This window comes from Triturus cristatus, chromosome 1_2, assembly GCF_964204655.1.
Source record: "Triturus cristatus chromosome 1_2, aTriCri1.1, whole genome shotgun sequence".
Classification (NCBI taxonomy): domain Eukaryota; kingdom Metazoa; phylum Chordata; class Amphibia; order Caudata; family Salamandridae; genus Triturus; species Triturus cristatus.
In genome coordinates, this window is record NC_140580.1 from 636,689,070 (window position 1) to 636,714,756 (window position 25,687).

Consider the following 25,687-nt stretch of genomic DNA (forward strand, 5'->3'; position numbering starts at 1 on the left):
CTACCACAATATAATTACTACAGGATGGGGGCATTCTTAACCTTGGGCGAGAGTTATTCTTTGGATGTCACAATGGATTTCCTAGTGCAAGATCTATAAATCTTCCAACTCTTTCAGTCTATGTATTTTTTTCCAGCATTCATTTTTAGGTCGAGCCTGCGAGGCATGCTGTAGGACTTGAAGCTCCGCCCACTCTCCGTCCATATTTTTTATTGACTTGTGCCCTTGTCTACTGTAAACTGTGGCCCCTCTTTAGTACCGCCTTGTCTCATTTTGTAACCTCCCATAGCGACACCTCCTGTTATGTGTTTGGTTAATCGGTAGGCTTTAATTACAGTCTACCAGCACTAGTTTATCAAATAGCTTTGTCCTGCCTGCCATTCAAGGCAGAACACTCTCTCTCCTAACGCTTTTTAAAAACTTTTATAGCACAAACGCATTTCCAATGCAATAGGTCTCTCATTTGCGAGAGCTTAAGCAATTGGCATTGTAAATGACAATGCCTATTATTTATCAACAACAAACACATACATAAAAGGCATTGTCATTTACAAGGCCAATAGCTCAATCTCTCGTACGTGTGAGACCTATTACAATGCAAATGCTTGTTAGGTCTTCCTACAAGCAGCTTCTACCTAACTGTTGTTGAAAGACCTATTATGGGCCATACAAAAAACCTGCAGTGGGTTAAGGTCCCACCCACGGCTTATCATTAGTTGGCTTTCTTAGTACCGTCATTTGCTTATTTCTTGATGGATATATTATCTTCCTCTAGTGTTTGCCCTTCCCCTGGAGCATAGCTTCTTTACCATCATTTTGATTGAACTATTGAGTGAAGGTCACACTAAGAAGTTAAGCACAAGCGTTGGCATAGCCAATAGGTCCCGCCTTTGGGACTTTATAAGTGTTTAGCCGTGCAACAGTTGCATAACTAAATACTTATAAGGTCCCAAAAGCGAGACCTATTGGCTATGCCAAGCGGCCGTGAAAGTGATCGCGATCAAACTTCAAAGCGGCCGCAAAAGTGAAAGTAATCGCGGCAAGTGTGGCGCGCGCCCGCTCACATGCACTGTAGCTCTAGGCTGGCCTGGTAGCACTTTTTGGAGCCCTCACAATAAGTCTCGCCAGACCAGCGCATGCGCTGGGTCAGGCGAGACCTAAAAAAGGGTAGCATTTCTAGCACTCTGCAAGATACCATGAGTATGTATGATTCCACCAAAGTCATGGTCATGAATATGAAGATGCAGATTATGGAAGGGAGGAATTACTTCATGCATTAAGCAGGCCAATTCCCCACCTGCAAAATGGATGTTTTGATTTTAGGCTTCGTTCCTGTCAGTGAGACTTCATCCTTGAATTTTAAGGTTATGTATGAAAGCTGGAGAGGACGTGAGATGATGGGTGCAGGAAATGGGTAACACAATGGCTCTGGAATTATTGTGTTAGGATGGATTTTTCCATTGTTGCCCTCAAATAAAATTATATGGTCCTCACAGTGCTGTGCAGGGAGTGGCTTTGAGGATGGCATTTGGGGCTTCAGGATTACACCATTGTTTAATTATGATAAGGATTCTCTGGATTATTTGCAAGCATTGCTAACATACTGATTGTGTTCCCTGAGTAGTCTGAAGTGAAAATCCTATGTGGAATTCTGCTCTGCACATTTATATGCTTTCCATTGATTTTGCGCCCAGAGTTTCCAGGTGCAGGAACACTGGACTTGATTTTACCAGCTGGAAATTTTATCTGGTGAAATTTCTTCGAGACAGGGCGTCTTGCATCTATTTCCCAGCCCCCACCCAGCTCTTAGCTAATGGACAGAGGAGCCTGTGATGCTACCCCTTCCATTCAACAACTTCCCCTTCCCTACCCGCATTCCATACTCCCTAGCTACCCAACGCCCGCAAAGCGCTAATGCAGATATTTACCAGCTAAACAATTTGGAATCGGGAACTCCAAGCGGAAAATCGTCTGGTAAAAAACCTTATTCACAGTTGTTTCCTATTCTGTGGGGTCAAACTTATATTTGCAGGAATTGCATGAGAAGATTCTGGCCAGTATTTGTAATTCTGGACCCCTAAAATCTCTGCATGGAAGGCTTTTTTGTCTTCTTGACTATGTTATGGCAGCCCCTGCTGTGTCTTTCCCATCTGTTCTTCCTAACTGTGATTCATAAACTGTGCTATTAGAGTTATAGGATACAGTCCACTCTTTCAATCTCTGCCATCTCTCCTTTAAACTACTGCTTGGTAACTGTAAAACTAGCTTAGGTTCCTGTTGCGGACAGCTTATTATACAGTACTCCACAGAGCCAATCCTTGTTCATGACTGGTTTGGTTTCCTGTCAGTCTTAGTTGCCTTGCTCTTATTTGTGGCTTTCCTCCCTTTCTGTGTTTGGTTAGCTACAGGAGCTTTTAGGTAACGCTATCTGTGGATTTGTCATTCTAAGGAAACAAAGCTACGCTTGAAAAGCTCCAGTTTGCTGCATTTATTTCAATTCACCCTTGAGGTTACTAAAACCACTACAGCAGAAATTTTAAAGTTACATCAAGATGGACAGACATTGACAACTACTATAAACAAGCATTGCCAATGCCAATTGGTCTCACTGGGTAAGCGAAACCGATTAGCATTGACAGTGCTTCTTTCGAATGGGAGCTAGATGCCCACTGATTTTGTTGTAATGTGATAAGTACTTTCAGTCAGTACCTCAGAACTCATAATGTTTTAAAGGTGTGGTCTTACAAATGGGTAGACTTCCTCAAACTCTACCTTCAGCATGTTTTTGAATTGGTACTTTACAATGGAACATGCATGATTTCTGGTGGTACCTCATGTTGTACAAAATGCTCAAATGATGATGGCTGATAAGTGAGTCATCTGACCAAATCTACAGCTGCACTGTAGACTTTTCACTAACAATGTTCTGCTTGAACACAACGTTGATTGTGCTGTCTGCTGAGTATGTTGGTCCACTGGCTGTTTAATTAAAACCCAGGACATGCAGGCTGCCTTGCATCTTTATTACTAGCATTATGTCCAGTCTGTCAACCCACATCTTGCAGTTCACGTAACAAGAGTTTTCTGTGCAATGGTCTTTGGGTGCAGCATCACTATGAGGATTTCATCCATGAATGTGTAATTGTTTTCTTGCACCATTACTGTGGCAAATGAGCTGTACATATGGTCATGAAGGGATGCATCAACTATCATGTGTTCTCCCACACAAAACAGTTTTGCAGTGTGCACCACTGCCACCATGGCCTTAAAGGTGGTGATGGAGTTGTCTCTAAATCACTTTTCTGTTATGTCAGCTTTATATTATTTTTAACACTAAGGTTGCCTGTTTTCATTTTGCATTTCTGAACTCACTAGGTATTGGGCTAATTTTTACGCATGGGTGATTTCCTGTGGAGGGGCATTCTTGGCTAGCTTGAGTTCTGGTGTTGTAGTGGTGGGCAGCATCTGTGGCAAACAGGGGTCAGGAGCAAGTTCTGTCATGCGGGGAGGACCCCTGCATTAGGTTTCAGTCTGGAGATGTATGTTAGTGGCAGGTCAAACTTCCCTTACCTTCTTCTTGAGAGAGATATGATGAGGGTGATTTCCATCAGAAGTCTCAGAACTGTCCTCCAGATCACTGAGTGGAAGGTGAAGAGATACTAAGAAAGTTGCAAGCAATGACAGAGGGAATGTCGAAGTACCAAAGAGAGGAAGAAGTTAACAAGTTACAGACAAATAAACAAACAAAATCATAATACAAGGCTTCTAACTAGATCTCAGAAGAAAGGACTGGCAAGAATCCCAATTCAAGATTTCTAGCCAGAACACGGGTAGCAGAAACAAAGGAATGCAGTGCAGGGAGGCCCAGGCTGTGACAAAGACAGATCCTTGAACACTGAGACGCATGCAGGATCAGACTTCAAGCCCTTACATAGGAACCCAGTGCTTGCCCCTCTTTCAATGACCCAAGAAACAGAATACCACCATCTTGTATTTGCAAGACCCATAGAGTAACATTATATCTCCTGTTACTGAGATCCATGTAGTTTTGTCCTCCAACCACTTGATGTCCAAAATCTTATAAATACAGCAGTTAGAAACCTCTTTCCCTATTTCCATTTTTCAATAAGAACAACTGAGCAGAGTCTGCAAAGACTCACAGTTCCAGCCTTCATTCGATGTGGTTGACTAAGACTTGTGGTTCACATTCAGCAAGGTGTAACAGTTTACCAGTGGGGTCTTTGTGATGGGACAAAAGTTTTGTGACCCTGGTCCATGGCAATTTCTGAATAGGAGATAGTAAAACTAAGCATTGGTGACTGTGCATAGCAAAGAGACCTTACTTGTGGGGTCCACCATCTTTTAAGGCTTTGCACAAATAAAAATGAGCACTCAAAGCAGCATAATCAAAGAGTGGCGTGAGAATGTAATGTGAGTATTAGTGGGCTTGAAATTCAGCAATCAGGGATTTATAGGGATGAATGAAAAATTTCCTAGCTAACGTAACGGAAAGTTTCAATTCTATTAAGGACTCGGAGGCGAGGATTATGCCTTCTTTCTACACTTTATTTATACAGCAGCGTGAAAGAACCAACAATACTACGTTTCCCATGAACCATAGGGAAAAAGTAGTCATTTGTAACAACCAATCAAAAAACGAGAAAGTGTCCAATGAGGGTCTGAAATGCTCCACATAGTCCCTTGTCAGTGTCCTGTTCTCCTCTTTCGGAGCGCGAAGACAGCCCAATCCTCATCTTTAGGAATCCTGTTTGTGGGTATCCGAACCTGCAACAAACGAAGGAGCATTACCAGAGGAAAGTACAACCCTAGAAATCAGCGTCTAGGAAAAAATTTTTTTTGCAAGAAAATGCATCAATACAGCCAAACACAAGAGTTGCCATCCCCCATAGCCTCCACAACAGGAGGACCCAATGCGAAAATCTTTACTTACTTCCATACGGGGAGGGTCTCTTCCAAGAGCATAGGGCGGGATAATCCTCGCCTCTGAGTCCTTAATAGAATTGAAACTTTCCGTTACGTTAGCTAGGAAATTTTTCATTCTATGTCAGGACCGGAGGCGAGGATTATGCTTGTTTAAAGCTTGCCCACAACCAGATGAGCCATATTCAGAATTGGCTTAAAGTAAAAACGCTTGAAGGTGGAATCCGAGGACCAATCTGCCGCATTAAGGATATCCTCCAAGCAGGCACCCAAACCGAAGGCTTTCGATCCCATAGCTCCTTTTGCAAAATGCGCTCCAAAAAACCTGAGGCTAATGCCTGCTTCTGACATCACCCAACGAACCCATCTAGCAATTGTGGGTGAGGAAACCGCTTTGAAAGGTTTGCGGAGCGCAATGAGAAGCTGACGCTCTCCCGGAGGACGGTATTCCTCTGTCATTTCCTCGTACGCCTTGAGACAGCGCACAACACAAAGTTTAGGAGAGTCCGGGAATTCCGGGTAAGAAATAACCCTCGTGTGGCACTTGGTACGGCGCAAAAGGGTAAAGGTCACTCCATCAGGGGTGAACATTCGACCAGAAATATCTAAGGCCCTGACGTCCGACACCCGACGGCGCGACACCAGGCAAAGGAGCATTGCAAGCTTTGCAGACAACTCTTTACGGGATAGAAACCTGTTGGGTTGCCATGAAAGGAAAAGATTCAAAACTTGATTGACATCCCATAAAGCCGAATACCGTGGTTCCGGCGGCAAGAGTCTGCAGACCAACGGGTGCTCCCCTACCGGCGAACCTGCCACCGGTATATGGCCTAAGGAGATGGCCAACCTGAAAGTGTTAATCGACCGGTAGGCCATACCATCTGACGCAATTCGCGCCAAGAAATTCACAACATGGACCACATCCGCGACCAAGGGATCGAAACCCCTTCGCATACACCAACGGGACCATCTGCCCCATGCGGACTTGTACCTTTTAACTGTACTGTCCGCCCAAGCCTTGGAGATGAGCTCCTCAGCCGTTCGCGAAAGTCCCGGGGTTTGCCATCTACCCCTGAAATCCTCCACGCCATGAGATTCAACGAGTTCGTGGCTATCAGAGGATGGGGAGAGCCGTCTGTGCTCCGGAGAAGAAGAGGAAGACGGGGGAGTAGGATTGGAAAATCCCAGGAAAGTTCCAGAAGAACTGGAAACCACACTTGAGACCTCCATAGAGGGGTGATAAGACTAAATCCGCTTGTTGCCTGCGGACCTGAGCTGTGGATCGGGTGATCATCGCCAAGGGAGGGACACATAGCCCAGTTCCTTGCTCCAATCCTGGAGAAACGCATCCGTGGCCATCGCCCGATGATCGGGCCTCCAACTGAAAAACTTCGGGAGCTGGGGGTCTAGGCGGGACGCAAACAGGTCCACCGTAAAAGGACCCCAAAGGTCGTTGAGGGAAACAAACACCGAGCGGTCCAGTTTCCAAAGACTGTAGTCGCGGAAGTGTCGGGATTGGAAGTCTGCCTCCACATTGTCACGGCCCGGAAGATATTCCGCCATGTCAGACACGTGACTGTCCAGGGAATACTGCCAAAAACTCGCCGCTAGATCTGATTGTGCCTTCGACTTGGTGCCTCCCAAGTGATTGATGTAACGGACCGCTGACACATTGTTCATTTTTAGGAGCACACACGACTGCACGGAATCTCTCGTCCAACATCTTACGGCAAACGAGCCTGCCAGAAGCTCGAGACAATTTATATGTAATTTCTGTTCTTCTGGAGACCACAAGCCCCCCATGGAAAGGTCTCCGCACCTAGCGCCCCAACCAAGCCTGCTCGTGTCGGATTCTATAACCAGATCCGGAACAGCCCGAAGATTGCTCTTCCGTTCCACGCCTCCATGTGGGTTAACCACCATTGAATTTCGCTCCGTGCTTCACCGGACAAGATGACCTTGTGGGAGTACGGATAATCTTTGCGCAGAAAATACGCCATGAGGCGTTGGAGAGCCCTGTGGTGGAGGGGACCTGGAAAAATCGCCTGAATGGAAGCCAAGAGAAGCCCCACTACACGTGCCAATTGGCGAAGTGACACCCGCTGAGTGGCCAGGACCCGACGCAACTCGTGGACGAATTTTTGTCAGCTTTTTTGCCGGCAAACTCAGAGTAAAGGAGGTTGAGTCTATGACGAACCCCAAGAAGGTAACGGACTGAGCCAGTTGCAGAAGGGATTTTTTCCCGTTGATCACAAAGCCGAGATCCTGAAGAAGAGTCACTGTCATATGAAGTTGCTCCATCAAAAGATGGGGGCAGGACGCCATCAAGAGGAGGTCGTCCAGATAAACAATCAGTCTGATGCCTCGCGCTCTCAAAAATTCCACTACCAGTTTGAGGACCTTGGTGAAACACCAGGGCGCTGAAGAGAGCCCGAAAGGGAGAGCTGTGAACTCGTAAACCTGACGACGCCAGGCAAACTGCAGAAACCGGCGATGCGGTGGAAAAATCGGGATTACCTTTCAGGTCCAAGCGGACCATCCAATCCAGGGGGCGCAATACATCTCGCAGAAGATGAATCCCTTCCATTTTGAAATGGCGGTATACCAACCATTCGTTGAAGCCGCTTAAGTTTATAACCGGGCGTTTGCCCCCGTCGGTCTTGTCGACCAAAAAGATGTCGCTGAGAAACCCGCGCGGATGTAAGGACGTGCGCGAAATAGCGCCTTTGGTGAGAAGGGAAGCTACTTCCTCGTCCACCAGGTCTGCATCGCGTATTGAAACCTGAATGGGCCGCGGAGGGGCATGTTGTACTGGGTTTCTGACAAATTCTATATGGAACCCCTTCACTGTTTGAAGCACCCATGCATCGTGTGTGATGGATAACCATGCCTCGTAATGACTGGCCAACCTCCCCCCTATATTTTGTGGGGAAAAAAGGTGAACACTCACCAGTGTTTGTGTTGGATGTTCCTCCTCTGAAACCTCTGCCTTTGCCTCGGCGACCTCTGGTGGGGTAGAAGTTGCCAAACTTCGACTGGTCCTGATATTGTCCGGGGCCTCTCTGGCCGGTTTGGTGATTTTGCTGACCGGTCGAGCGGCCCCTCCCTCGACCGGCCCCTCGAAAAACACGAGGGAATACTTTTTTAATAGTGGACTGGGCCCTATCCAAAGAGGTAAAAGTGTTTACAAACTTGCCCAATTCCTTAATGAAGGGTTCACCGAACAGACCTCCCTGGGCAACGGCACCCGCCTCTGAATCTGCAAGGTCGCCGAGTTTCGGGTCTATTTTGATAAGGAGCGACCTCCGCCGTTCGGTAGAAAGGGCGCAGTTGGCATTGCCCAGAAAAACTACTACCCGCTGAGCCCAGCCGGATGGTGCCTCGGGAGAGATCATGGAACCAGAAGCTTTTGCTTCCTCTGCCATGTCCAGTATTTTGGTGGCTGGACCTAAGACATCCAAAAGTTTATCCTGGCAGGCCCTCCAAGACCTATCAATCCCCTTCTTTGGATCCATTCTAGGGTCAATGTCCGGTGTAAGCGCCACCTTACCCTCTAGGGAAGGACGCGGACATTCAGCTCTCAGGCAATTCCTCGCCTCTTTTTCCAGAGGCCTCCTAATATGTTCGGCGACATAAGTCGCTACATTTTCGGCAGGCACCCAGTCCGATGAACGAGGGTGCACAATGTAGTTTGGATCTAACATATCCGAAGTTGGATGTGGCTGCGGGTCTGAGGGCACAGCAGAATCCTGATGGACCTGGGAAGGCCGGGAGGGAAGACATGATCGAGATGGACTGGAATCGGGATCCCCCGAAGGGCCTGGCAACCCCGGGGAAGGGAGTGGCAACGGGGAGACCCCCGAACCCGTGGCAGGGTGACTATCGATAAAAGCCTGTTTGAGGCGCTCAAAAGCGTCTACATCCACCCCCGATGCACAAGGGCGTTTAGAAGGGGGGGGGGTCCATGTTATCCGGACCAACCGGAGACGGGGCAGGTAGGGTAACAGGTCTACGCTCCAGGCGCAAGAACGCTTGTTCTATCTTTCTTGTGAGCCTATCCTCTAAGGGTGAAATGGCCTGGTCCACTGCCCTGTAAATTGAGGTATCACCGCCTCATAGAAAGCGTCACCCCAAGGCATGTTTGCCAAGGGGTCCTCCTCCTCTTCCTCATGGAAGTTGTCATAAAATTCCATCACGACCAAGGGAGGGGTAATCTTAATTATCCCACAATGGCAGTCTTCAAAAACTGGGTGTCAGTTTAAAGTATATATTTTCTGTTTGCACATGGTATAGACCACAATTATATAGGGTGACTGGCCCTACGGGGACAAAAGCTGGCAAACACTTTTAAAACTTTCAACAAACTGGGCTGGCAAAATGTCCCCTTAGAAAACAGGCCTAAAGGCCAATACAGGACCTCCTAGGAGGCGTCAGCGCGCTCCAGCGCAAATACAAGACTCGTAACCTCTCTGAAGGCACGAGCGTTAATTATCCCTGAAAAACGGCCGCGAGCAACTGTTTAATCACTCTCGCGCCGACTACAGACCGTGTTAACGGCATCTTCCAGCACCAGAGCTTCGTAAGGATTGCGCGCGCGTCTCTGGCAAACAGTTTGAAAAATTCCAGAGACGCGACACGCTAGTCCCTGCCTCCCGCGCCCCCAGGTGGCGGGAGGAGCGAAGCCTGCACCAGCTGAACACCGCGTAGGAGAGAGGGAAAACCCCCCTGCTCCCATGGCGGACTCACAGAGGAACGCGGTACGCGTTCAAACTCGCAACAGCGCGTCGAAATATTCAAACACGAAAAAATACCTCAGGAAAACTCGGCGCTCCACCGCTACCGGCGGCGCCGCCTAAAACAAACGCGCATAACAGTATAGGCAATAATAATCACAACAACAATGGCATTCAATATGTTTCAAGCCCCCCTCAAACCTGAGAAGAATATGAGGGAACTTAACTGGCTGCGCAGCAGCGAAGAAAGAGGAGAACAGGACACTGACAAGGGACTATGTGGAGCATTTCAGACCCTGATTGGACACTTTCTCGTTTTTTGATTGGTTGTTACAAATGACTACTTTTTCCCTATGGTTCATGGGAAACGTAGTATTGTTGGTTCTTTCACGCTGCTGTATAAATAAAGTGAAGAAAGAAGGCATAATCCTCGCCTCCGGTCCTGACATAGAAGTAGAATAGTGTGGCACAAATATGTTCAGGGTTTGAAGCCCACATGCTGTTTTTTAATGAAAGAAGTGTAAGCGTAAGACCTGTGTGAGCAACGTGTAAATAAAGTATGAAATGAGATTGAAATCCATCCTGAAAACATGAACCAGACTCCCACAGTCCTTCTGTTCACAGACTGTGGAAGTCTGGTTCATGTTTTTTGGGGTTACAATCTAAACCTGAGACTGTTCCTCAATGGGGTTGGCGGAACGGTGAAAGTGTACAGAGATTCAGATGTATACACAACCAGGTGCGGCTCCTCCGTTTGAGCTGAGGAGCATCACCCCGCTAAGAAAATCCCCAGGCCAGAGCTGAAAGACAAAATGGTAATAATGATTATTTATTACCATTTTATGTTCAGCTAAGTGTTGGGATGGAGCCAGTGCTGCCAAGTGGCAGCTGCAGGAAGCTGTCCGTTTTAAAATGTGCTTGTCCCTTTGTGACAGCCAGGCAGACATGAACATTTTAAAGTTCTCTAACCTAGCTGACCTAGACAGCTGTATTAGAGAAGCGCAGGCCTCCAAAGCTCTTAGGAGCTCTGAGTGAGGCGGCTCCCTCCAATCCTGGAGCTGCTCTCATGCTGGTGAGAGCAGCGCCAGGATTGGCTAGAAGAGTTTGCTGGGTCCCGCGTTGGAACCTGCCAGAAGACTGAAGGAGAATGTTGCATCACTGAGAAGGGGAAGTCTTTTTTATTTATTTTAATGTTGTTGTATTTTACACATGCCCCCCACTCCCCTGCCGTACATGGTAGCCAATACTGTACCCAACATTGTCTGTCTGGGATTGTGGTGAGTATCAACAAAGATCCTATTCTAACAGTTTTCATTAAAGGTGTCCCTCTTTATATTTAGCTTGTTGGAGACGCCCTGTGTGCCATGATTGTTTGTGTAGAACCTTACAATTACAGACAACAATAATTCATTGGTGACATGTGCATTAACTGTCTTTTATCTAAAGACAAAAACTAGGTGTACCTACTGAAAACTACACAAGGCAAACATACACTGTACCACAGAATCAACTTGCCCAAAGGATATGTCCAGACATCCTCATAAACATATCCTTGCTACAGGACTCCTTATCCATTCCCACCACCCAAATTTGAGAACAATATGATGGGCAGGTTTAAGGAGTAGCCTTCTACAAAATGTAGACTTTCCAGTGTTCTCAAATGTGATGGCAGTCTGAGCTTGATACCTGAAATTTCGCCATGAACTCCATTCTGAAGTAAACATGTATAGAATACCTGTGTTTCCTAGTCTTAAGAGTCTTACCATTGGGCTCAGCACTTTCCTTCTTACATGGTCCCCACCTTAACATTGTGATCCCTTTGCAGATTACATCACCTTGTTCAGCACCAAGTGCCATGGCTGCGACTTTCCTGTGGAGGCTGGAGACAAGTTCATCGAAGCACTTGGACACACCTGGCATGACACCTGCTTCATTTGCGCTGTAAGTCTTGCATGCCAGGCAGCAAGGTGGAAAGTGGGTGAGGCTTGCGGAAGGAGAAGGATTATACAAAGCATATTCTGGTGGATTGGCTGTGATGCAAAAGAAGGCAAACTTTCTAAATGTTGTTTATTTTGCCACTGACGCTGCCGCACACTTGGGAAAAATGAGTTGACAATGGGTTTTTGCCAAGCGGGAAAATGCTACATTCAGCTGTCCATGAACAAGCCATTTTTATCAACAGCTGGCATTTCTATTAATATGCACCTGTTGGTTGTATGATACAGCCATGCATACCTAAACCACATGTGCTTAAACAACGCGGTCTGAACCACGACCGCGTCTTTACCACGTATGCCTTCCCCATGCATGCCTTTACAACGAATTTCATTGTAAAGGCATGATTGCTAAAGGGATACGCGTGGTAAAATGTACATCCTGTGCCCTAGCACCCAATACCCCAGCCCTGCAATCCACCCTGGCCCAGCTCTTAAAACTATACAGTCCCCTGTCCTGAGGCCCAAACCTGACCCCCAGTCCTGAAAAATGCCTCATTCTCCCCAACCTGAGCCCTAAAACTAAGCCCAAGCCCTAAAAACGACCCCGCCCTGAGTCCTAAAACCCTGCTCCCTGCTAATAAAACTACCCCAACCGAGCCCCACTTACCAGGCCACATCCCAAAGGTTCCTCTCGCCGCCCATCCACACATCTAGACCGCTGACTGCCTTAACTGGCGTTGAACAGGGTTAGTGGCACCACGTGTCGCAAGAAGCCCATATCGAACAATGCCTCACTGATCGGGTGGGGCCTGGTGCTGTTGCAGCTGGCCCGGATTTGGGGTCACTGCCATTTATGACTCAGGACACAGTTTCACACATGAGACCTACTGGGCCGAGGAGTAGGCCTGAGGTGGCAGTAGAGTACGTCAACGAAGAAGGACTAAAGCGAGCCCGTGTCGTGGAGGCCGTTATGGTCTGAGGAGGCTGCCAAGGTCGCGGGACTCGGGCCTGGAGCTTGCGCCAGAATGTGGTGGGCCCTCCTTGACACACGCCGTGTCAGCAGGTGATCAGTAAGGCCTGGCTGCGTAGGGGCGGGCCTGACGGGTTCGTGGTCCAGCGTGCCGGGGTCCGGCAGCCGCACAGCGTCGCATGCAACTCTGTTCTAGAGGACGGCGTCTGCCTCGTGGCGGGGTGAGAGGCGCCGCCCTGGCAGAGACGTTGGGCTTTCCGGAAGAGGACCACGCCCAGGGCTACGTGCTTCTTATTCACACCCCTACTCTGGAGTGGCGTATGCCGGGCCTTCCCACTCCGGTCACGCTTGGGGGGGGGGGCGTAACAGGCAAGATTTCCACGAGGTCCCCCACTGGCTGTGGTGACATGGTTGCGTCCACTGTCCACTACACTCCATTCACCAGAGGTGTATGTCGCCATGGATATGGGTGTGTGCTGCATACTGCGGTCTGTCCAGCACATCGCCGCCACTCTTGGCATTGTGTACTTTCCCAATCATGGTACTACTGCATCCTTCACACATGCCTGTTTGCCACCTCTCCCCACATTCGGCTGTTGTGTGGCTGAGGTGCCATGCCGTTGATGGCTCATGTTCACGGCTTGGCCAGGTAACCATTGTGAGTTGTTCTGTCATGTCTGGTGGGTGGTTATGTTGTTGTGCATGTTGGTTGTGATTTTGTGACGTGTGCATTGCCAGAGTTGTGATTTGCATGGTTGTGGAGTTGAGGTGAGTGGGGTGTTAATTTGGAACTTGCCAAGGGGCTGTGCATTTCCCTTGGTGCCACCTGGGGTCGCTGGTTGCTGATGGACTGTCGGAGGATGGAGGAATCATGCACACTGGCTGTGTATTTGAAGGCGACATTGTTGGAGGTTCCATGGTGTTCTGTTGTTGCCTGCACATTGGGGTGGGATGTGTGCTTTCTGTTGCGGTGATTGTGTGCTGTGTCACCAGGGGGCACAGGTGGGACATGTGTGCTGTGGATTGCCCACAACATGTGTGTGCATCCTGCTATGGTATATGGTCCTTGCTTGGTCTCCAGCATGACCTGCGCATTGTGTTGGACGTATGGGGACTGGGGTAACAGGATGATGGTGATGTCCAGGACAGGTGTGAGGGACTTGGATGTGGCTGGCAGTGAGACTCCTCCGACTCTGGCGGGTGTTGGTTGGGTGGTGCCAGGGGCCAATAGGAGCAGCCAAGCCAGCAGCTTGGTGTGGGGTGGGATGTTGGTTGTCCGCTGTATTTGTGCCGTAGGCCTGTTGGGCGATGATGGTCGGGATGCGTGGGATGGTTGTCCCTTTCAGCCTGTGGTGGATGGTGACATTGTCAGAGGTTGGGTCTGTGCAGCTGGTATGCTTCCTGGGGGTTCGCTGTCCTTGTCTGCGCTGCGTCTGTGGTGATCCGGATGGGGGGGTGTTCTGGGTGTGGGTTGTGGTCCTGGGGTGGTGTCGGTGGGTGTTGTGGCCCTCTTGGGTGTCCAGGCCGCATGATGGGTGGCTCCATGGCATCTGTTGCCCTTCGGATGTGGCCCTGGGCTGTGCTCCCTTTTGTTGTGCATGCTGCCGTCCGACTTTACACCAAGTCAGGTGTAGATTTTCTGGTACTAACGCGCCGTATCGCCTGTTTGGTGTTTTTATCGCAGTTCTGTTTGGTCGTTGAGAATGTTGAGGTGTGATGTTGTCGCGGCTTTTGGCACGGGAGCGCCCACTCTGCATCTCATTAGCGATAGTTGCGGGGGGCCTCTGAGGCGATGTTTTTTGCGGCTGCTATCGCGAGTAAACTGGTGCTGTGAGCTGTTAACACCAGCTTTTGAATGGTGCGATAGATTTATCGCAACTTTGGCTGCGATAAAGTGCCGTTGACTCGGCGATAGTTCCTTGTGAATATGCCCCCTAGAGTTATTTGGTCACAGAAGCACACCTGCTGCCCATGTAATTTACATATTTAATTTACTCCTGGCACTGCGGGTTTGTGCCCTTTTATTTACATATGGTTCTAAATATTTCTCCTTTTCTTATTGTGTGTAATGGCTCTTGGCAAAAACTCAACTCATTTTAAAACGACCGTGTGGGTGGGGCTGTGGTAGAAATGTATTCAGATGTTGCTTAGCACCGTGGCTGCCGCCAGGAGAAAGAAGTTCGTCATCCAGATCGATGGCAAGAGGTGGAGGACAGCGCTAAATGGAGGGGAGAAAGGGCTGACTTTACTTTTACACAGAATCTCTTTGTTCCTAGATGTGCAAAGTCATCTGGTTTAAGTAAGTGAAACGGAGACAGCAATATTAGGTGGAATGCTCAGGGAGTGGAGAGGGCAGCGGGCTACTTCTGTGTGCACCTCAGCGCGGACAGGTTACTCTGTAGACATGTGTCACTCTCTACACACTCCAGCCATGGCCAGTGGGCCGTGCTTCATTGTTAACAAAACATAATTTTTGCCATTTTCCACAAGAGACATACCACCATGCTTTAAGTGGGGTGCAAAAAGTAGGGGGTCTCGAAAAGGGTCCTGGCATATGTTGTTAAACGCATGTCTTAAACATATAAACGACTTTTGGGTGATTTGTGACCAGTATTTTGTTGCAAGATCAAGTAAACGTGAAATTTAAACAGGAACTAAATTGCTTATATGGATTACCTTATCTTTTTTATACTGACTGTTCAGAAATCGTTCAATGTTATTTGGCAGTAAAGTTAAGGACTTAACATAAGGGTCCGATAGGGACCCGTTTTAGTGTCTGTTTTTAATTACTAACAGGTCTGAGACCCGGAGGGACCAGTCCCACTTAAAACCCCGCATATCACCCAAGTGTTTATAGACTAACCTCAACAAAACAACTTTGGGGCAATCAGGAATGTCTGCTTAGCGTGGGGTAGCAGTTGCGGTCCCTTCCTTGTCCTTTGGTACCCCTGGCACTGCCCTTGCTAACCCCATTCACAGGGGTAATCAAGACATCTTAATTGAAAAAAATGAATAGGGCTCAGATATCCTTAGTTATTTTGACTCCGTGCCCTTCTCTTAGCTCCTCAGATGCAAATCAAAAGCTGTTGAGGCACTAAGTGAGACAAGTGGTCAACAGTGTGATATCATGAGAGGTCAGAGGGTGCATGTTAAGTCACTGGGCAATGCAGAGAGCAAAATTCATCAATTACTTGGTCTCTTGACACTTTGTGCAGCGTGAGTGGGTAGTTGGGAAGGTGCTGAGTATCTTCACACAGGTGTTCGTAAATTGGGGAAGTAGGGTGGTTTTCTAACCTTCCACCCTAATCTGTGTGAATTTTGAGTGTGTGTTGGGTTGCCTCTGTGTGAAGGATTGCAGTGAGGCATAGGGGTGAGGCACTCCGCCTAATACATGTTGTCACAGAGGAGTAATGGGTCTTGGGTTTCCAAATGACTTGGGTGGTTGCATGCCAGAGTCCTTGCAGTGGCATGTTTATGGATCTTCAAATGAAATGAATTGTTGCTGATGTAACTGTTAATAGACAATGCCACCCCCAGTTCATGTTTCCCAACCTCTTTTCATTTGAAGCAGGTTTTTTCCTGTGGTGCTCTGTGTCTATTTCTCCTGGGTGCAGCACCCTTTTTAATTAGGCAAGTCAGTCAGTGAACCAATTTGTACAAACACTGGGCACAAAATTAAATTGTATTCACAAAAAGTTGGTCTGCAATTTATGATCACTGTTTGCAAATGTATTCTTTATACATCAGGTCCCTAGACTGCTCTGTTACCTAAGTGAGAAGATAGGAATAAAATGCAAATATCTCAAAACAAATTTTTCACAAGTGTCCTTTAGTCATGCAATCTTCTGACTTAGCAGTCATGTAATAATACCTTCCCAAAAGTATATCACACAGTTAAGAGCTTTGAGTATAGTGGCCCTGAAAATCCCACTGGTCATAGTTTGACTACATCAGAGTTTCTGTCAGGGAGGAGAAACATACAACAAACTTACATTATGGATGCAGCTCAAACTCTATATAACATGTAAGATCATTTAGTCACTTGTTTTTACAAAAAGCTACTTAAAAAAAGACAGCTATCAGAAAATAAATTTTCTTATATTCTAACATCATGAAAAAGGAGTCCATCTTGGCATCAATATATGGCCTATAGACAATGTATTTTCTGGTAGATGTCTATGTTCACATCATAAAAAGCTATTAATAATAGAAATATGTGATGTAAATAAAGTTATATATGTATTGTAAAGTGTAACCCTAAACTTAATACAATGTTCCTACTGATGCCACACAGAAAGTTCGTAACTTTACTCTATGCTTCATACAACACTAGGTATTTTGTGTAATTCAATGTAATTCCTTTCAATGGACATTTACTGTGAACATATATCAGACGAAACTACAATGGATTATCCAATATTATATGTCAAGTATTCATGCTTTGTTTTTCATGTTATTTTTTTTCGTTACAACAAAATAAAAATAAAAATATATATTTTTTAAACCTACACTTAATATAAAACACCTGGATTGTATTCCATGAAGAAATAATCCTGATAAACAAATATTTATACATATATTTAAAATTATCAAAGGACAATAAATCTTGCTCCTTATGAAAAGCCAGGAGGCTGGTTAAAAGACTTTTAATGGATGTTAAAGCTGTCTATATGCTTAGATTCATGACCGTGAACAATCGTCTAACAATATGGGCAAATAAAATAATCAGTATAAGTTGATGTTCCATTGGTGTCTTTGTAGAGCATTTTTTTCAACATAGGATTTGAAAGATGGGTATGGAAGACCTTATGACGAAGACAAACAATCGCATTACATAAATTCATCAGAAAAATATTGTTTTAATCATTTAGATACATTTTCCCATTTCTCTAAGAGAAGTCTTTCAGATAGATTGTGACCAAGTTGATGGTGATATGGATCAGAGGCACAAGGATCTTCAAAAAATAAATAACAAACATTTTGTATAATGACACTGGATCATGTCAAGAGAGGGAAGCAACATTTGTTACGGTCTTAGACTTGGTGAAGGAGAACTCCTCCAAGGAATATCAGAGGCTGTCCCAGGCTGAAGCACAATTCTTATGAATCATTTAGGCATCTACACAGCTGAGCTTCTTGTATTACCATCAAGACTCTCCAAATGGAAAATCCTAGCGCCTGGCCTCTGAAGAATACAGGGAATGTGCCACCCATCTGCCCTACCTGGTGAAACAACACGAGAATGGATCCAAATACAATTAACGGTAATTTTAGGTTTTAAGGGGTATCACAAAGGTCCAGAGGAGAGAAATTGATGTTGTTGCTAGCCAATTTGGCTTTCAATTCTGGATGGCCGACAAATATAGAATGTCAGGGCAAGGTCAGACTCCTCCCTCTGTCCTCGTGTTGCATGAGTGACTAGCCAAATGATCAGCTGCAGTGCTTAATTTGTAAAAGAGTAAGTGAGGGGCCCAAAGTTTTAATCAAACCTGCAGCCGGCTCTATAGATTGTCCTGGGTGCAGAATACCAAGACTGCATATGTTATGTTATGTTATGTTAGCCGGATTTATAAAGCGCAACAGCTGCCTCGGCTAAGAGGCGTCCCGGCACTAAGCAACGGCAGAGCGAAACAAGGAAAAGAAATTAAGAGGGCCTACAGGGAGGGGAACAAAAAGGTCTTAATAGCTTTCCTAAACTGGAGGAAGTTGGTGAGCTCCCGAATGTGAACCGGCAGAGAGTTCCACAACAGGGAAGCTCTATGCCGGAAGGAGCGTCCACCGGCGCGAACTTTCCTGACCCGAGGAACCGTGACTAGACATTGTCCCATAGAGCGAAGAGGTCGCCTAGGGATATACGGTGAAAGAAGATCAGATAAAATGCAAGGGGAGGCCAGCTTCAGAATTTTAAAGGCAAAGCAAAGTGCCTTGAACTCAATACGCCTGGCCACCGGCAGCCAATGAAGCCGTCGAGTGGCACTAGTCACTGAGCAGGGTCTACGTAAGCCCAGGATGGATCTGACAGCCGCATTCTGGACTCTCTGAAGCCGCTGTATCTCAGACTTATTAACTCCTAAATACAGCGAGCAGGCGTAGTCAAGCCTCGACAAAATCAAGGCCTGGACGACGGTCTGCCTGGTAGAAGCATCAAAAAAGGCCAGGATGGGCTTCAGACCACGAAGAAGGCCAAAACAAGTGCCAGCCACCTTCTTCGTCTGAACCGCATAGTTGAGTGTGCTGTCCATCCAAACCCCCAAGATCTTTACTACCGGCTTAGGGGTAGGTGCCACACCCAAACTAGCAGGCCACCACCGGTCGCTCCAGTACTCATGGTTCCCCCCACCAACAACACCTCCGACTTGTTAGAGTTTAGCTGTAAACAGTTGGCAGTCATCCACTCGGCAACGGCAGAGAGGTCTCCCTGAAATTTTCTGGCGTCCTCCTCGTGGTCGCTCGAGAGGGCCACCACCATCTGCGTGTCGTCGGCGTAGGAAACCATGGTCAACCCCCTACTCCTTGCCACCTCCGCCAGAGGTTGTACGTAAAGATTGAAGAGCAGGGGGCTCAGGGACGAGCCCTGTGGGACCCCCTGACCAATAGGGAAGATGCCAGAGGCAAAAGGGGGGGTGACTACCTGAAAGGTCCTGTTAGAAGGCGACCTCAGAGGAGCCCGGAGGGGGCCCTGACTATCCTGAGACCAACCGTCGAGGTATCGTAGCCGGGCACTGGCGGGAGACTCCTCAGGTGAGGAATCTCGTATCTAGGATCGTACACTCGGCACCACACGACAAAGAGACGCCACACCGTGAGTTCTTAAGAACAAATCTTTATCAAATCGGAGTCGTAGGATCTTTATGATCAGCAAGGCAAATATATACAAGTGGAGCTCGGGCTCACAGAGTCTCGGGGGGGGTAGGAGGTAGCGGGACAGTCTTTGGGGATATGGATCAAATGCAGGGGCGTACCCGGCGCACAGCTCACAATCCTCGAGCTGGGGGATACGCTTGTCGTCGTCGAGGTCCGGCGGGACCAGGAGAGTCTGTGGGAGCCGCGAGTCACTCAGCAGGGCTCAAGCACAAGTTCAGAGGTCTTACGATCTTTCGGGGAGCCGCGAGTCACTCAGCAGGGCTCAAGCACAAGTTCGGAGGTCTTACGATCTTCGGGGAGCCGTGAGTCACTCAGCAGGGCTCAAGTACAAGTTCGGAGGTCTTACGATCTTCGGGGAGCCGCGAGTCACTCAGCAGGGCTCAAGCACAAGTTCGGAGGTCTTACGATCTTCAGGGAGCCGCGAGTCACTCAGCAGGGCTCAGGTGTTTCCAAAGGCGAATCCGCCGGATAGTCCCAGAGCACCCCTTGTTATAGGTCGACCCCTCTTTGATGTCCGGAGTCTGTGCAGGCAGGGGTCTTGTCACCTGGGGGTCGCTTGTCGGGGTTTCCTGCCATTGTCTTTTGATCCTTTCAGGGCCGGGTCGGGAGGAGTCTCAGACACCCAGCAGGCGTGGAGCCAGCCCTCGGGGAGGCCGGGGGGCGATTGAAACCCACCTTCCCAGGGGAGCTCAGAGGTGCGATGGAAACTGCTCCTCCCTCTCTTATCCCAATGGGAGCGCGATGTCCTCCAGCCGGAGTGGCGCCTCTAGGCCAGGGTCGCGCTGGGGCCGGGTGGCCATCATGGTGCATGAAGTGGGCACGCGGGCCCGGTGTGGCCGAAAGGAGGAAGGCCACTGACGGGGAAGTCCGGTCGGGTGTGTGTGTGGTCTGGTGGGAAGGATCGGCTAGGCCGTGTGCTCGGGGGCTGCATGAGGTGCGTGGGTCAGGTTATGTGGTGCGGGGACAGGGATGGCCATGCCACGAGGCCGGGTCTAACAGGTCCTATCAGCCAAGAAGGAGGCCAGCCAACCAAGAGCTGTCCCAGAGATCCCGGCCTCAGAGAGGCGCTTCAACAGGATTGCATGAGATACAGTATCGAACGCGGGACTGAGATCCAGCAAGATCCAGCAAGATCAGTGCCGACATCTGCCCTGCATCCAAAGCTTGCCCATAGCAATGTTAAAAGCCATTTAAAAGACAAAAAAGCCTACATTTAGCGTAACGCTCTCCGTGATTCATATGCTGCTTTCATCCACCACCAGACCCTCCCTGGCCCTTTATCTTACTTTTTCAGGTTCTTTTTCATTGCTGCTTCCTTTCTTTGTCACTGTTTTTCGCACTTTCCTCTTCCTCTTTTTTCCCCAGCTTGTGTTTTTCTTTCTTACTCTGTGTCAAAGCTTGATGAGAAAAAAATAAGTACCTGTCCCCACAAAGTGAGTGCTGGTGGCCCCCCTCTAAACACCAGGTCATATTAAGCACTACCCAGCTACAAAACGTACATAGTGAAAGAGAGAGAACCAAACCCTGATATACACCACAAGGCAGGGAATGGCTGGATTAAAGGGAAATATCCAAGACAGTTGTCACTTTCCACCCTACAAAAAGGAGCATGCATAGTTCAATGCTTGGCCTCCGAATCAATGCACCTTCTCTTTCTCAAAACCTCAAACAATGCCGCATAATCTGCTCAGAGAGCTGCTAGAAAGTCCGGAAGTATCAAGAAGGTAAAAACGAATGCTATGGCCAGGAGGGTGGCAAGAGCCACAGTAGGTATGGGGTCGGCAAGAGCCACCGTTGAGTGCACAGATGTTTATAAGATTGGAAATAGTGTTTTAGCGAAGCAGTAACAACATGTAGCATTCTGCACAATGTAACCCAAAGTCGAGAGATTGATATTTGAATGACAGTTCCCCAAATGTTCTGCTTCTAATGACGTTTTTGTGTGCTTAAGTTACCAAAGCCTGCTTCAGAAAAGGAGGGAAAGATGCCCTTCCGCATCTATAACATCCTAGTAAAATGAATGAAAAGAAAGGTTCAAGGACTCCCCGTGCAGCCTTCCGGGGTTATAAAAAATAAACTTAGAAATAATTAAATATTTTCTATTTAGTATAAAACCCAGGCGTGGTTTAGCAACCCAACGGATTAACAGATGTATTCTGTTCTTCTGATCAGGACTTTGAGAGTAGGAAAGAGTTCACTCTAGATTTCAGTTGTGTTTAGTGGTTATTTTGTTTACAATTAAAAACCTTTGTAGATTTTGTAATGGTATTGGGTGCTATATTGGGTAGTTTTTCTGAACTGCTATTGTAAGCGACACACATGGATCTATGGCAGAGCTTGTTAAAACAAGCATTGACAAAGCCAACTAATATCTCTTTTTAGCTGCTAATGGAGAAATGTTGGCTTTACCAATACTTTTTGACGATAATGTTCAGCTTTGGCAGAAAGAGAAAAAAGTTTTTTTGCCGATGCTGTGCAGTATCTTTTTTTTTTATTTATTTTTTTTATTGAAGTTCTTGTATCATAATTTCAATGTGACAATAACATAAATTGGCAGCCAAAAATAAAAGTACATAAGAAAAATTATTCACAGAATACAAGAGTCCAACATTACTCAAAGTAAGAACTCCAAATTTTGTCAAACTTCTTCGTCCCACCAATTCGCTGTGCATATCGCAATTCACTCTTTCTGACATTCCTCATTTTTTGAAGCCAGACATTAAACAAGTGAATTTGAATTGACTTCCAGTTCTGGAGCACCAGAGACCTTGCCACTGCCATTGCAATAAATAATAGTTTAACCATCTGTTCTGTCAGACCGGAATCAGAATCATATCCATACAGTACTAATTTAACGTTGTAAGTAATTTGGATCCCACAATACTTCTGCAAATATTCGAAAATCTCATTCCAAAAAGGGACAATTTTAAAACAGTAACCTGTAATATGAGACCAGTTAGCAGGAGAATATTGCTGACATCTAAAACAGGTGGCACTAGTATTAGCGTACATTTTCGCAATGGTAGCAGGAGCACGATACAGGAGCCATTTACTAAAGAATAACATTCTTCTCCAATTAGATCCTCGAAGAACACTAAAATTCAACTTATTTAAGATTTTCCAGGTATTTATAGTAAGTACGTGATTCTCCTGTTCTTGCCATTTTTTAATGGCTTTCTGACTCAGATCTACTTATGTTGGGCTAAGCAACGTTTCCATGCCCCTGGCTTCCTCATCCGAGGAATCAAGAACAAATCGTCCCATAACTGACTAGAGGAATCAATAAGTCTTGGCTCCACTTGTTCCAGCGTCTTAAAGATCGAAGCATAGGAACCTAATAGCAGAAATTTCCCGAGATTAATAGCTTCATTTCTCCTGGTAACAACCATACCCCCTCCCTTAAACAATCTGCAAGAGTGTAAAACCCAGATCGTTCCCATCGTAGTATAGTATCAACTCCAATTTCCATCCCCAAAAAAATTAAAGCATTCCTTAAGGGAGTTCTAATATTAAACTGAGGGAGAGAATATCTTTTCAGAAAAACGTCGCGACGCTTAAAAAACCAGAGCATCATCTTGTATCGACTGAGTTTCGGTGATTTAGGAATATGCAGCGGAGATGGGGTCTGAGCTTCATGACAAATTTGGTCAAAAAAAAAGTTAATAAAGACGTTTGGACTCTGCATTCCAGATTTACACCGCTCTAAATATTGTGCAAAATATGCGCTATAATTATTATTATTAATGGCATTTATTAAGCGCATGGTTGCACAAGGAACAGTGCTTCCCCGCGCTGACAATCCCACTAACATCTCACGAGCATCGCTCACGGAGGTGGAGTACTTGGGCAGGAGAAACTATACTGAATTATGTCTTGGGGAAAAGATGGGTTTTCAGCCCTTGTCTAAACCTAATTTCGGACGGTTCCATCCTCAATTCGATGGGTAGGTCATTCCAGCCTTTACTGGCAAGGTGTCTGAAGGACCGTCCTCCCATCCTTGCTCTGTGAATCTGTGGAACTACTAATAACATGTTGCCCATCGATCTAAGAGGACGTGAAGGTCGATAAGCAGGAAGCAATTTCTGGAGATAAGAAGGTGCTTTTAAATGAGCAATGCGATGGGTAATGCACATCGTTTTGAATGTAATTCGTTCCATTATTGGGAGCCAATGCAGGGAACGCAAAGCATTTTTCCCAGAGGCCCTCCTAGGGAGGTTCAGGACGAGCCTAGCAGCTGCATTTTGGACGCGTTGCAACTGCATTAGACCTTTTTTACTGAGTCCGCATAGGAGGGAATTCCCATAGTCTAAATGGGAGGTAACCAAGGCATGTACCATTGTTTTTCTGGTGCTAGGCGGCAGTAGGTCCAGGACCTTCCTCAGGACCTTCAAAATGCCATAGCATTTACCAGCAACATTACCCACATGATTAGTGTAGGCTAGATTAGAATCGAGGAGTATGCCGAGGTTTTTGACTGTGTCTACCGGGACAGGGACAGAGCCCAGTTCTATGGGCCACCAGGCAGATGTCCAGATGGAAGGACAGGGGCCAAAAATAAGAACTTCCGTCTTATTACCATTGAGGCGGAGATAGTTCTGCTTCATCCACCCATCAAGTGCCACCAGGCAGGCCGAGAATTTCTCAGCCTCCACAACTGGATCACGAGACAAGTTGATCACCAGTTGTGTATCGTCTGCATAAGAGACTATGGCAACACCATATGACTCCACCAGTATGGCAAGGGGTTCCATGTACAGATTGAATAGCGTGGGGCTCAAAATCGAGCCTTGTGGAACCCCTTGTCTAAGACATCTTATACTGGATTTGCATGGTGGACAATGCACTTGAAATCTCCTGTTATTAAGAAAGGACACCAACCACTCATGGGCAGGCCCAGTTATGCCCTTCTCACTCAGACGGTCCAATAATATGGAGTGTGATACGGTGTCAAACGCCGCACTTAAGTCCAATAGGACCAGTGCGGCCGTGTGACCCTCATCCGCCTGACACCGCAACAGTTCCGTAGAAAGAAGGAGAGCGGTCTCCGTCGAATGTTTGGCTCTAAATCCCGACTGAGACGAGTGGCGGAGCTTATTTTCCTCCACAAAGCTCACCAGCTGTCGGTTAACCAATTTCTCAACTACCTTCGCACAGTAGGGGAGGAGCGAGATAGGTCTCAGATTGTCTAGTTGTGATATGCTAATATGGGCTTTCTTTTTTATCGGGACAACTTGGGCCAATTTCCAGTCGTCCGGAACTAGACATTCTTGAAAGGAACGAGAGGCCAAGTTACCTATGTGTTCCGCTACCTGGGGGAGATGACTGCGAAGAATCCTCGCTGGAACCGCATCTAAGGGAGAGCCAGAGTGGATGTCCGATAGGATATTAATTAGCTCCTTTGTTTGGGGGACCACAAACTTCCCAAGTTTGTTCATAACCTGTTTTTCGCAGTTAGGGTTAGGCGAATATGTAGGTTCTGTAATAGTCTGAAAAGAGTCATAGATCTTTTCTACCTTCCCTATAAAGAAGTCTGCAATCTCATTGCATGACTCTGTCGAGGGGGGGACTTCCCCTGAACTTGCTAGCGGGGCGGAGAGTTCCTTCAAGATCATAAATAGCTCTTTAGAGGTGTTCTCTGAGCAGTCAATCCTCTTATTATAGTAGTCTCTTTTGGATTCCCTAATCTGTCTATGATAAGACTTTAATTCACTCTTGTAGACTTCACGTAGTGAAGGGGCGTAATCCACTCTCCATCTACGCTCAAGAGTCTTACATTTGGTTTTGGCGGCTCGCAGCTCAACAGTAAACCACGGAGCGGATTTCGTGCTCCGAGCCATGGCTTTCTGAGTCCAGGGGGCAACTTTATTCAATGCACTCTCAACCCATTCATCATACATCCTGCACGCCTCAATCAGGTTGTTGCTGAGCTTTGGGGATTCCTGTCCTAGGGCTTGACTGAATACATCGTGACTAAATTTCCTCCAGTCTCTGCGCCTAATAGCCAGGGGTTTCTGTAAAGACCCTCTGTTGGTTGGTCGTCTAAGTTTGAAAGGGATCAAATAATGATCTGACCACAGGATCTTAATCGGGGTAGATACGCTTATATCTTCCCAATTTACAAAGATTGGGTCCAACAAATGCCCTGCTTGGTGGGTGGCACTGTTATCGGCCAACACAAACATAAGAGCTCTCAACGATTTAATCAGGGATACAGCCTCTCTGCAATTGACATCATCCAGATG

General features: G+C 46.9%; 1 protein-coding gene across 18 annotated transcripts in view; it reads left to right on the forward strand.

Annotated features, from left to right (window-relative positions):
* The window catches only part of LDB3 (LIM domain binding 3), a 530,539-nt gene that overhangs the window by 473,865 nt on the left and 30,987 nt on the right, over positions 1–25,687 (forward strand). For all 18 annotated transcript variants that reach the window (XM_085607354.1, XM_085607410.1, XM_085607474.1 and 15 more), the window contains one exon: positions 11,500–11,615. In XM_085607354.1, the coding sequence (XP_085463480.1) occupies positions 11,500–11,615 (116 nt within the window). The remainder of the gene's footprint in view (positions 1–11,499; positions 11,616–25,687) is intronic.